Source organism: Adelges cooleyi, unplaced genomic scaffold, assembly GCF_023614345.1.
Source record: "Adelges cooleyi isolate 19-005CV unplaced genomic scaffold, UGA_ACOO_1.1 ACOO_flye_CR_arks_rails_tigmint_CR_PRNA_34, whole genome shotgun sequence".
Classification (NCBI taxonomy): Eukaryota; Metazoa; Arthropoda; class Insecta; order Hemiptera; family Adelgidae; genus Adelges; species Adelges cooleyi.
This window is the reverse complement of record NW_026096013.1, coordinates 603534-617564: the sequence shown is the minus strand read 5'-3', so window position 1 is coordinate 617564 and position 14031 is coordinate 603534. Positions and strand designations below refer to the sequence as shown.

The window sequence follows — 14031 nt, the reverse complement described above, 5'->3', positions numbered from 1 at the left end:
ATGCACCTTAATAAATGCTAGTGAGAGGCCCATTAAATGTCGTTACCTATATTAAGTTTTATAAGTATTTAAATGTTTTTTTTTAGTTTACTATGCAGATTTACAGATGATACGTTTAATGTAGACAATGCGGTCACTATTGGTGTTGATTTTAAAATGAAAAAAATTACAGTTGACAATAACAATATTAAATTGGCTCTATGGGTAAGGTACAGGTTCGAATGTGAGAATAACCATATCATTTTTACCGTTTGGTTATTTAAGGACACAGCTGGGCAAGAACGTTTTCGTACATTGACACGAAATTACTATAGTGATGGCCAAGGAGCTGTACTAGTTTACGACGTTTCAAATAGGAACTCTTTTACTTGTTTAGAAAATTGGATCAATGAGCTAAATAAATATACAACTAAACCCAACATCATTAAAATGGTTGTTGGAAATAAAATCGATCAGGTTATTTGTATATTTAATAAAGTATTGTAATTACCAATTTTGATAATTATGAGGCAATAAAGACTAAAAAAAAAGATGTACTTTCATAGATTTCGAGAGAGCCAAAAAAGGTTTTTGCTGTGTTTGTAAAAACACTGCTTAGAATAAAAACAATAAACGCATACAAAACAAAATCCGTCGCTGATAAATTAACGACATAAAACTCTTTTTTTTCATCTAATAGCATAGTTATTTAGATCCTAAATGCCCCTTAGTTAATTTAATATTTCGGCGATCAACTTTTTATAGTAGTATTATACATTTCTGTTGTTGTATTATACATATTATACATGACATTCTAGGAAAGACAAGTGTCCCGAGATGAAAGTATTGCGTTCGCTAAACGTCATCAAACATTATTTATCGAAACTAGTGCAAAAACTAAAGAAGGTGTTCATATGGTATTTGAAGAGTTGGTGAGAAAAGTAAGTTAGGTATATTACTTATAGTGAACTATTTTTTTCTAGAGGTATACTGCAAAACTGTGATAGTGTTGAGTTAGATTTATTGTTAATAAAAATAATTATTTCTGTATTAGTCGGACCTATAATACATAATTTTTGATTTGATCAGTAGCTAAGAGAAGGTGTTGTTTTTACTATGATTATTATTATACGTACTAGTTTACGACGTTTCAAATAGGAACTCTTTTACTTGTTTAGAAAATTGTTCGATTAATTTATTCTTTTTTTCTTCTATTTCTTTTTTCAGTTTTTGACTCGTCGTCCTGACAATTATTGCCGTTTATTAATCCATCCTGTGTGAAATGCTAGTATTCATCGACCCTCCAATTTATCAACGGGTTCCGTTGATAAATATTATAACACAATTGATTTTTAGAATGAGTAGAATACTCGTGCATGTAGTCTAATAGTGAATATTTCTAAAAAACTGTAAGTGATATGTGTGACTTGAGGGTACCCTCTCAAATAACTACATTTGGATGCAATTCGAGTACAGGCATAATTAGCATTACTCAAATTTTTCGGCGTTCTGAAAAAAAAAAACAAAAATTGTTCAGTGAATAATTGAAAGATGAATTGGCATCATGGAGATATATTATTAAGTCGGCTGTATAAAATAAAGGTCCATTAACAGTATTTTTAAACCCCCTTTTCTTCTATTTTGATTTTAAAATGTTTACACTTTTAAATAATTACTAAAATTCGTTAAATTTTGTTAAATTCACAAATATTTAATAGTTTTAATAAAAATGAATAATGAAGATTACTTTTTCTTGTATTTAACGATTTTATGTTGAAATATCAAATAGGATAATAATCCATTATAATCTGAATGTCGTGGTCTTTCGACTTTAAATTTAAAAGCTAAAAAACGAAGAAAACGATTCTGAACAGTTTCGAGATTATGATTTACCGCGATGTTATTAGATGACCAAATAAGGGATGCATATTCTAATTGGTATCTGACAAATGCAAAATAAATGACTCTCACGCGAGTAGTCGGCTCGCGATCGATATGTCGATTCAGCCTTTTACCCCAGTAGCCGGGAGAAGAACGCTAAACACATAGGGTAAACAGTCATCGTGTAGTAACTGCCTAACCTGGATAATGTAAGTTTTAATATGTCCAATTTGCACAAGTGTTACACTATTTTTTCTTTCTTGGTTTTCAGTAACGTAATCAAAAATCGAAGTCCAATGCACCCTGTAGAAAAGTTACGGACTACTCTACGAGGCGTGAGAGTTTTTTTTGTAAAGCATGCTTTTAGGACGCGTTAAATTTTTATGTCCGGTCGTGATGTTGACTTGTGCGCACCAGTTGCGCGTGCGTAGTTACCCCTGTAGCCCGCACCGCACCATGCACGAACAGCCGATCCCTTGTCGAACGGTGTATTATACTATCGTCTATAAATCACTCCTATTATGTGAAAACGCATGCTCGTTGAACAATATATCGTAATAGGTATTATTTTCGAATACACTGTTCGCCGTCATTAAATTTTCTTATATTTAATTTACGAATAACATGTACCATTTTTCGTTATTCGTATTAGATCGCTCCACGCATTTATGCAAATACAATATAGTGTATTTAATTTAGTAAATACGTTATCACAAGTCAAATAATTCGTGTTATATATGTTTTATAAATAAATTCAAGTCCTAGTATAAATAATAAAAGTATAAACGTACAAAAAAAAGTCCTAGCATATAATTTTGGGCTGTACTATTTCAACCAACAAATGATTTTTGTATAAATGTATTAAGTTGCGTTCCAAAAGTCGTCATCGCGTTTAATTTTTTCTACAAACATAATCTAAAATAAAAATACAATTTTTAATTTTATGTAAGAGTGACATGTAGTCATGTAGTTCACACCCAATCGTTATTCGACTATTATTGTAAATACATTAGAATTCGTTTTTTAATCCTTATTTCATAATGTGTGCAAATCCCGATTTATCAAATCGATTCAAATCCTCGAAAAGTTTTAATTTACGATTAGGTGTGACTATGAAATAATATTCATATGCTGAACCTTTGGGTGTCCACACTACAAAATAACAATTTTGTTTATCTGCCACGTGCAGCTGACCCTGAACCTGGTAATAATAAATATTCGTTCTTTTTAGCTGAAACTCGCCAATATTATTGTACACCATACATTTAATTTTTTTTTGGTCAACACATTTCGCGGATTGTCATGTCCTTAGCGCTGTGGGGACACTTTATTTCTACCAAGTCCTCTTATCCTATTAACCCATCAGGAGTACACGCCAGAAAATTAAATTCGCCTAAACACATTTCCCAAACACATAGCTGACATCAATCACGCGACGGCCATGTATAGTAAATCTATTACAATAATTTACATCATTTGTAAAATATATAATAGTTCACATATTTAAATCTATTCATTTGTGTATTTTTAGGAACGTCTAACAATAATACTTACTTTGATCCTTCTCCATTTGGTATGCACTCGTTAGGAGTAGCAGAAGCAACACTAGGCGGTATTATTGAACGCTTCCTAATTGATATTCAAAGAAATTATATTGACTATGAACACATTACACAAATGTACTTTTTGAATATTTTAGATCTTACTTAGCCTTTTTTCCACCTTTACGCTTTCTATAGACTGACACGGTTTTTTTTTTGGTTTGGACCATTTTTAAAAACTTTAAAAGAGTTTTCACAATATTGAAAATATAGTCAAAAATAATTTCATACTGCAGGTAATTCAATAATAACAGTAGTAATAGGTATAGTAAAATAAACCCATAAATAATAGTATGATAACAATGCCGCAATGAGACGGCATTACCTGCTACGAGGGAGCGGAAGGTAGTGGTACACAGATCATACCGCACTCACACTAACAACCATTTACACACAATACTAACACAAAAAATCTACGGCGGCGACGACAAGCTTAGAAATTGCCTTTATTTTGCCCATAAATAAATAGCAACGTTCAGGCCCCTTAAGTTTAAACCTAGTCACATATGACATGCATTATTATACAAATACAAAGATGGTTAGTTGTTGGGCTGTGCAATTAAAAGAAACATTTTTATTGGATATGAGAAGATCAATTGACTCGGGTACCTTGATAAAAAAAGGATTTTTTGGAAAAAAGGAAAGTAAAACAATTTTTGAAATGCAACAAAATAAACTATTTAATAAAATAACCCATTAGACATTAATAAAACTGTTTAGAAAGATTTGCCAAATTATCACAAAATACCTAAACTAAAATAACAAAAATACTGACTTAACTCAACACACAATATTTTATTATTATTACTATTACTATTACTTATTATTACTAAATACTACGCTTTAAATTAAACTATAAGGCACAAACGATTATTTTTTTTTTCTCAATTTATCGATATTCATTTTGTCCAAAATGTTGACATAACTATTTTTTCACGAGTACTCAAGAAATAAATTCCATATAAACCAGTCAAAATAATAATTCTACTAAATAAAAACGTTTATCATGTTGCTTAAATAAAAATTAAAAGTACTTAAGCTTTATTTTCTTTAAAATATCTTTGGTAGATGATCTACTACCAAATTATGTGCTTATCTAAATTTTAGCTATCATATTTAAAGAGATTTGCTACTGACCGGTATTACCCACTGACCGTCATTCCCCCATTCTCTCCTACATAATTATTTTTACAAACCAAAGAGTGTGGTGTGAATATATGTAACATAACAAAAAATAATAAATGATAATGATGGTCAAGATTATATTTAAATGGGTATTAATCATATACTTACAACATACAACAAAAAAAGGGAAGGGTTCCCCTGCGCAAGTCGGAGAGTGGGAAGTGTATATATGTTACAATAAAAAAATTAAAAAGGGTCAATAAAAATAATAATAAAATAACATTAATATTAAACCTTAATTTTATAGCTCCTTCGCGGCCACCTCACTGTAAGCAAAAAAATTGTTTTTATTAGTATATTGTAAGTACTCACTAACGATATTATTACATACTCTACTTTATAATGACCATAAGGTAGATTATGTATGCGGTCAAGCAATACAACTCGCTTGTTATCATTTCTATTTAGTGCCAGCTTAACGGTAGAGATGCTCTTATTATCATGATATCATGCTTATACGACCGGAATTCATCGTCCGATAAGGTTTGAAACTGTCGGGGTCTTTTCCATTAGTACCATGAAATAGACAGTCTTTGTGGTCTTCGATTGTCATGTGGTTTTTAATCACATGATAAGCGACCCCCTTGGCCTTGATGTGTTCGGCATTTTTGCCCCGAGTAGCGCACATGTCCCAAGTTACCCACTTTTACAGTAGTAGCGTCCGAAAAGCTAGTTACAGGTATACGCGAATCGAATGTTTTCAATAAATTTAACTGTCCCATACTATAAACATGAACGTACGCCGGTAAAACCGACATGACGCAAATAATTAATATTTTTATCAGAATCATTAACAAAAGGTCTTCCAAATTGCCTCGTGCATATTCGTTTGCCTTTGACCATTCTGACCTGATTATTCTTACGTCATCGGACTTAATGTCTCGTAAGTACCATATTCTATTTGGGCCATCGAAGCAGACTTAATTACTTCAGCAGTATGCACAAAAGCTTTGGTATTAATTAAGCCTCTCGAAATAAATCTGGTTGCACGCCTTTGCCGTGGCACGTTAGGCCAGACGTGGTTAAAAATTGTATTAGCTTTGGTTTTTGTATTTCTATCTATAAAATAATTATGTATAAAGTCACATTATGTTATACTACTCGCTCACTATTCAAAATGTCAACACTTCAGATAGCATGGTCTAACTGTTGGAAATGTAATAATTCGAATAATGCCGTTATTTTTGCCATGCAAAAACACGAGTAACTCATTGACTAATCAAAAACAATGTAATAAACATGAGTTTTATGTTATAAACACGCATTATCTTCTTATTTTTTGATTAATCTTATATTTTCTTATTTATCTTCTGTTTTACCTTTCTTCCTTCCTAAACAATCACATTTGTAAATTTTAATTACAAAATAATTATTGCCACATTTCTTATATTCATAATACGATAAAAAAAAGTTTGGTGAGTTTAAATTAGTTTGAAATATATTTGCTAGAAATATAAAAAAATATAGACACTTGAGAGTTGAATCATAGTCAGGGTCGTAATTGGGGGCTTGGGGGTCGCAAATTTGTTAAATAAATGTCAAATAATCATACACAAATACGACGTTAAAAAAAAAACAAACGGGTTTGTGTATTTACAGTATTATTCTAGTTTAAAAAAGTTCATTATAATTTTGATATACTTACAAAAAATGTAATAATTACATTTTTAATTATATAGCATCATAGTATTAGAATCGTTATTTTCTTGTTAACGGGATTATATTATTTATGTATAGTAACTTTTTATATTACATTTTATAGGGACATAACAAACAGTTCCATTGATATTATAGTCACTAGGCCATAAAAAAAACGTGCAATATGTCTTAATATCTCATACGGTGTAATGTGTACCACTCGATGACATCTTTTTGGTAAGATTTCAATACAATGACCAGCCATGTCTCAAGGAACGGATTCTCTCGTCGTAAACCGCCGATATCATTGCACGGAGCTCGTCGTTCTTGCTCTGTTCGGCCTTGAGACGTTTTTCCAAAGACAGTTTGTTCACGTTTTCGGTCTCGTACCCCTTGAGTATGTTCAGCAAGTCTCTCTTGTCCCTCTGCAGTACCGCCACCCGGATTTCCAGCTTTTTCACGGTGTTTCTAATGTTTTTCAATTCGTCTTCGACATACTCTAGCCTGTAGGAATCAGCACCGTAAGACGGCCTATTCTCCAACGTGAGTCCGCCCTTTGACTGACCGTCGCTAACTCGATCTGCACAACCGTCCACCCAGTCCTGCGTCCAATCCCCTTCCTCGCAAACCACCTGTCCCAAGCTCTCCAGCACCGAACTGGCGTACTTGGCCACGTCGCCGACTTTCTGGAACCTTCCCGCGTCCGCTATGCTTGTCAGGCACCGGTAGTAGATCCGGTTGGCCTGAACAACGTCTACTATCCTCTGCCATACCGGATCGTCCCTCGAGTCCAACTCTATCACGTCGCTCTTTTGCTGTTCCCACAGAGTTATATTTTTATCCGAGTCGTTGGCGTCGAGGCGACCGTTCTCCGCCGACGACCGATCCTCAACACAGCGTTTAACCTGTGCAAAAAAAGAAAGTCCAGTTCAGTGATGTTGGGACGTATAGGGACAGGGGGATTTGTCAGGTATAGTTGAATGCGATGAAATCGTCGCTTTTAAATAAACGCTCCTGTGAGATTCTGTAGATAGTAAAAATCAGGGACCCCATGGTCATATATTTGCCCAAGTGAAGTTACATTATAATGTTAACGTTATTTGTACCAATGCTACTATATTATTATTATATACTGCAACTGGCTTACAAAATCGCCGTCAGTATCCGACAGAATTTTGGACTTGGCCCTGTCGCCGCCGTGGCCGCAATAATTATTTTCTTTGCTCGTTTCGGAGGATCCGAAAACTTCCGAAGACTTGTAATTTTCGTTGATCTTTCGCGCTAACGCTTTGACCGACGGACGACCGTCATGGTAGACGTCATCGAGAGCCCCGCAGCTCTTGTACGATATCGTGGAAGCGGAATCGTTGGACTTTTTCGAAAAGATGGTCGACACTTCGATTAGAGGTGCCGACTTGCCTTCCCCGAAGTTTTGACCGGCAGACATGACGCTAAAATACAATTGGCGAATTTAAAATGTGTGTACTAGTAATTTTTCGCTATATCAATAATAATAACCAACTACCGGTTAGGCAGATTATAAAATATGACGACAGTAAAATTTAAAACAAAAAAAACGTTTAAAAAATCTGTTGTGGTTCTGGTGTTTGTTTGACGCGTTTGCCGGGCAACGCCTTATCGGTAGGTACCTATTAATTATTTTATAACTGTGCATATATCTGCTGATTATTGTATAACGGCTCTATTTTTTTGTGTTTTTATAATATCAGAAATTAACAAACCGCAAACGTGCTTGATACGTAGGGACATATTAGACGGAAGTGAATTTAATTCATTTGTTGTTTGTCTCTTCCGGTAAAAACATTTGTTTTTAATTTTGAACGTGTTGAACAAAAAATAATAAAAATGTTTTAATATGTTAAGTGTTTAAGACATTTAAAACTTTGAATTTTTAATATAAATATTGAATATAATAAACATTATAATTATTAATTAATAACTAATAATTATAAACATTGAACTACTTATCTACACTATTGATGTTTAAACAATATTAATTTTGTATAATAGTTTCTAATTTTTACATCTATTACATTTGTGCTAGAGTTTATATGATGTAAGCGAAGTGTAATATAACAATTGAAAATTAATTTAATCAGTTGTATTAAATGATTGTTAAGAGGTTCTTGATCTAAAATATGGCACGATAAATGTTGAAATTATTTTTTTATATTTACCCTTTTCATTGATATTAGAGTCATTTACAACATTATTTTGACATACTTCTTGATAATTTCTAATCACTTTTTCAGCTATTTTACAAAGACTAATTACATCATTACTAGGCTTAATTAAACCTCCACGGTTTTTTCTATCCAATAGCCTAGAAGCTGATTTATTGGCTTTCAGTTCCTTTAAACATGTTTCACAAAGTAGCACTTTGTACATTTTTTTAACAACAAATCCAGCAATGTACGAAACAATATCATCAATAAATTCACCATGTTGATATAGAGTAATAATTTCATCGTCTTCTTCAATGTCTGTACCAGCTGAACAAAGTAAGTCTAATAACTCTGATTGAGAATTTTCAGTTTTACTTTGTGTACTTGAAACTCTTAGAATAGAGGTATCATCTAAAGCCATACAGTTAGCACTTGATGGCGATTTTACTTCAGCATGCACTATAATTGATTTGTATGCTGTTTCGAACTGAGCTACCGTAGGATTGTTGTTAAACCCTCCGCGGTTAATTCCGGTGGCCACGGATTCTTTGGGTAGTCTTACCTTGGTCGAGTTTGTCGGCAGTCTGTCCGTGAACCGTCCACGTGCTTGTATTTAGTATCAATGTAAGCTTTGGGTTGTTGGAGTATATGTTATGACATATGTAGTCGTCACGATAGGTATGTTAATAATAAGATGTCTATTGAGTTTAACAAGTTAAGATGAAGTTGTGTTGAATTATTATACTATGTCTCTACACTACAATTAATTTGTAATATATGCTTAATATCTACTGTTATTGATAATACAATGAGCTATTGGTAAAATGACGGTGGAACTCCGACTGGTTAATAATAATAACCGGTTCCGTATACACGGGCCGTGCCGTGTGTTATGTGCTGGGTCAGCTCTAACACGGCGCGTGTAATGGGCTTATAACAATACCGCGTACGCTGATGACTACAACACGGTGTATAACGTTGTTATTTGGCTTGCAGCTGTATAAACAGATGTTTTTGTAACGGTCAAAAACCGGCCAGCCAATCGGATACGTGGCATTATTGTATAGGCATTGCGGGACGGGGATCTGACCGAAACGAACGAAAACGCGTCTGCCGCCCGGTCATCGTCTTAACGTGGTCGCAGTATAGACTTATAATACATAGACCGCGCATTAGTGAAATGTATTGAAGCCGACATATTATGTGCAAGAGACAGACTCCGGCTAGGGCTCTATAGATTTTATTTATCTGGGTAAACGCCCATGAGAGCTTAAGCTGTTGCATGTTATAGTTCTACAATGTTCATTCTAATTGTAAAGAACATAATTGAACAGCACCTCACGTTTTGTATGAATCACATTATGTACCTACCATTTAATCTGTACAAAAAATCATAGTTATCTGTATAAATATAAGATACCTTATAAACAGATTTCCGACTGGTGTCAAATCTAGTAGGTGGATTTGGCACATCAAATATTGTTGGAATTGCATTCGGTTTTAATTTGATGATACCATTTGGCGTTGCAACTCGAATTGACTTTTTTCAAAGTGAAACTAAAATCCCCGAAAAAATGTATTTATATTAATATAAGCGGTATCTCAGCCGCTAGGCTTGGATCGCCGCCGCGTAGGTATTCCCACATAGCAAAATAATATTTTCAAAATATTGATAAAATATATGAGAAGAAAATGTAAATATTTTATTTAGGTTATCACAATGTTTTAAAATATTTTGAAAACATTTAGAAACATTTTTTGGCAGGTGAAAAAAGGTTTTCACAATATTATAGTATTATTTTTGTACAATATTTTTATTTTAAATTTTCAAAATATTTAAAATTTAATATTTCTTAAATGATTCAATTTAGATATTATTAAAATGTTTATAACCAAATAATTCTAAAATTATTAAATTCAATATATTTTTAAAATCTTTGAAAACAAACATATTATCTAACTTGCAATATTATAACCTATATTACAATGTGCTATTTATTATATGGTACTTAGTGATCATTTGTAATATTTTGATAAAAATATAAAATAAAGAAGAAATTATTTCAAGTTTTAAAAAGTATCAGTAGAGGGAATTGGTTCTTTCTGATGAGGGGTAAAATCATCACTTTCACTTCCCCTCTACCCCCCCAGCCTATATCTTGTCCTCCATAGTCCTTACTTTCACTTCCCCTGTACCCCTCCGGCCTATACCTAGTCCTCCGTAGTCCTCGTTTTCACTCTCCCTGTACCCCTCCGGTCTATACCTAGTCTTCACTTTTACTTTTTCCCCCTCCCCGCAGATTATATTTCCCCCCCCCCCGAAAAGTAAAAGTATTCCAAACTCAACGTTAAGTGAATGTTTTTTCACTCCTCCTGTACCCCTCCGGTCTATACCGGCTAGTCTTCTTACATAATGGTTTTATTTTTAATCCGATCCCCATTGCGGTCTATATTTGTTACCGTTAACTCGACTTAATTAACATTGTCGTGCGTAAACTCGGGTACAGTCATGCCATGCATGTGTGGAGGGATAGGTATATAATAATAATTTAATCGGTGCCATTCTAATCCGACGTCTGCAGATCGAGAGATGTTACCGATTCAGGATGATAAAGAAGCCAAATTTCGTGAATGGCATAACAAATTTTTGGATAATCTTACATATTATAGATGGTAACCACCGAGTGACGATGGCGGTGACATCGCCGACATCGCATGGAAAACAGCGTTATACACTCTAAAATATGTTTATCCATATTTTAAAATATAAAATGCGCGTCATAAGAGCTTAAGTTATGAAAAAAAACCGGTAAAAAATTTGGGGTACGAAGCTTTAGATTGCATGAGTTACAAAGTGTTCGTCTGAATTTTCCACATAAATGGTCATGATCAGCTACTTTTTTATTGGACTGTGTAAAACTACAATGACAAATTTCACAGCATGTAGCGACTGCATGCCTCTGAGCTTCAGTATCGGTAAATTTTATTGGTGTATTCGTCTGAAGTAGACCACTTATGTTTGTAGCTACTTCGACAATTGCCTCCACGAAGCGTTTTGCTACTTCTTCAGAATTGATTGTTTGTGATCCACGAAACCATATGGGCGTTAGAGGGATGTTATACTGTTTTAAAATGTCTATGGGTATATTGTCTGCAGCCTTTACAAAAAATCCATATGACATTAGTTTATGTTCCTCAACAATATTAGTATTTCCACCTTTGTTGTCTGAAATATCTGGTTTTATTAAAAGTGCTTCGAAATCGGCATATATCACAAACGGATGTCTAACTGTTTTGCCCAACGCATCAAATTTTAAAACTGAGCCTGCTTCGGGCATTACCGGTAAAATAGTTTTATGAGTATTGCAAATTTTAGCATGTTGGTCAAGCGCCTCTTGACCCGATAGTTTATTTAGTTTTGGGCGAATATCGAACCCAGTAAAACATTTTTTACAAAAAACCATATTGCTGTGGTTTTTTGTTTTTTGACTATGGATTAGTCTTGCAAAATTTGTAATGTATGTATAGTGACTCAGACCAGAAGTCTCATCTTCTACGAGCAGTAAATCATAATGGTTAGGTTTTTCCGTTTCTGATACACGAAGTGGATAAATATAGTGTGCCGGTTTGAATTTCGTGTGCCCCGGCTGTTTTTCCAACCCATAGACGTTTACGGAAACCGTTGGATTATCAGACTCGAAGGTTTTGATACTTTTAAGTGGTGTTGGGTAAATGATTCTATTAAAATTATATATTCTGTTTTCCATTTTTCTATAGTTTTCTCCTACGTGATTCTTTTTCCCCGAAGACACATGTCTCGCTAAAATAGCCCATTTAAAACATTCGTTGTCCGTTTTGTTTATAGGGTTTAGTACAGCCTTTTTTCTCTCGATATCTGATGGTAGATATATGTGAGATGATGCTCTCAGCGGAGTAAAATCGTACACACCCAAAAGAAGTCCATCTATAGTTTCAAGCGAATATCCCGAGCCCTTGCTAGTATACTCATCTTCCTCTTCAAGGAGCTTTTTAAAATCATCGAGAACTGCAGTGTTCGAGTCACTCGCTAAATAAAGCTCTCTAGCAGATGTTTTAAAAGCACGATTTTCAGAAGTGTTATCTTGTTGTGGTATACTGCAAGTCGTTTCTAGTTTTAAATTATATTTAATTGGGCGAATCGAAACCATTGAATTTAGAATATTTGTTATTTGCGGCTTCGAGCTACATAAAAATTCGGTATAATCAACCGTATGGTTCATATTTTTTTTATAAAACCATTTAATTTTTCCTTTAAACGTTGATTCAATATGAATAAAATTATCTTGACCCGCAGCGGTTGCGGCTGACAAACGAGATGCTTTTTTCCGTTTATTTCCAACTGTATTTTCATTATAACAACCGCTCTCAGTGGAATTATCTAACAATCCCCCGTCGTCATTAGTAGACCTTATTTTTTTAACCGACTGTATTGGTGGATTATCCGCTGTACAACCTATACCTGTTGAATATATATATATATATTTATATATTTATATAAATATATCTATAGTAATAAAAACAAGTCTAACCGCTGTGTGGGTCATCAATTTGTCGCGGTGTGAAAAAAGAGCTGCTACTCGATGGTTCATTAATTTGTTGCGATGTAAAAAGAGGGCTACTAGTCGAACCATTTGAAGAAATATATTTTATCACACTCGGTTGTTGTTGTTGTTGACACTGAGTAGAATCTACTTAAAATATATGAACATAAATACAAGAGTACATACAACCTTATAAATTATTATGTTAACTTTTTATAAAAAAGTAATATAGCGGAATATTATGTTTTTTTTTTTTTTTAATTTTATTTTTTATTTCTACTCACTATTATACACTTGTCCTAATCCGGTAATAGCATCAGTAAAATCAATTCCATTTTTAACAAGGTCTATAATAAATAATAATATAAATTGTTTTTTTTACGTTTTTCGATTCTATAGTCTATTTTTTTTAAATAATTACTGTTTTAAATAAATGTAATATATTTAATTGCTTTACTTACGATGTACAGTTCTCACATGACGCAGCAAATTTGATTTCTGACTGAAAATTCTATTACAAGCGTAGCAAGGAAATGTTATGTTAACGTGTTTTAAACCATGTCTGTTTAAATTAGACTTGTTTGCAAAAGATTTACCACATTGTGTACACGAAAACATGATGAATTTTAAATATTACAGTTAATATTAATAAAAATAACAAAATAGTATAATTTTTTTCAAAAAAAAACTATTAAAAACGGATGAGATACATAAGAGCGTATAAGCGCAACACTGACTAGCACACGACTGGCTAAACCATATAGAAAATTGATGTACACGGGGCACTAGATTTCTTTTTTTCTTTTTTTTTTTAGAAAGTTGGTCCTTTCATATAATTATAACAAGATGAGAGGGGGAAAATAGTTGTTTGAATAATTTCTTAAGGAATAAATTATTTTGTCTCTGAGTAAAACAACAATATTTTGTTTTATTTTTGTATACAATTATAGTAGTATATAGTTTACATAATATTAGTTTTGT

At 33.2% G+C, this 14031-nt stretch overlaps 1 protein-coding gene across 1 annotated transcript; it reads left to right on the top strand.

Moving 5' to 3' along the window:
* Window positions 1-1045, top strand: LOC126840066 (ras-related protein Rab-18-B-like). The gene is made up of 5 exons (XM_050575554.1): window positions 1-20; window positions 87-204; window positions 265-456; window positions 798-920; window positions 1034-1045. Exons 1-5 carry the CDS (start codon window positions 1-3, stop codon window positions 1043-1045), a joined length of 465 nt encoding a protein of 154 aa, XP_050431511.1.
* The last annotated feature ends 12986 nt before the right edge of the window (window positions 1046-14031 follow it).

Bases quoted from the DNA above. Each gene is read 5' to 3' on its own strand.
- LOC126840066 (XM_050575554.1), top strand. From the start codon at position 1: ATGCACCTTAATAAATGCTA. The intron at 21-86 runs GTGAGAGGCCCA...GTTTTTTTTTAG, and splicing joins ATGCACCTTAATAAATGCTA to TTTACTATGCAGATTTACAG. The intron at 205-264 runs GTAAGGTACAGG...TGGTTATTTAAG, and splicing joins ATATTAAATTGGCTCTATGG to GACACAGCTGGGCAAGAACG.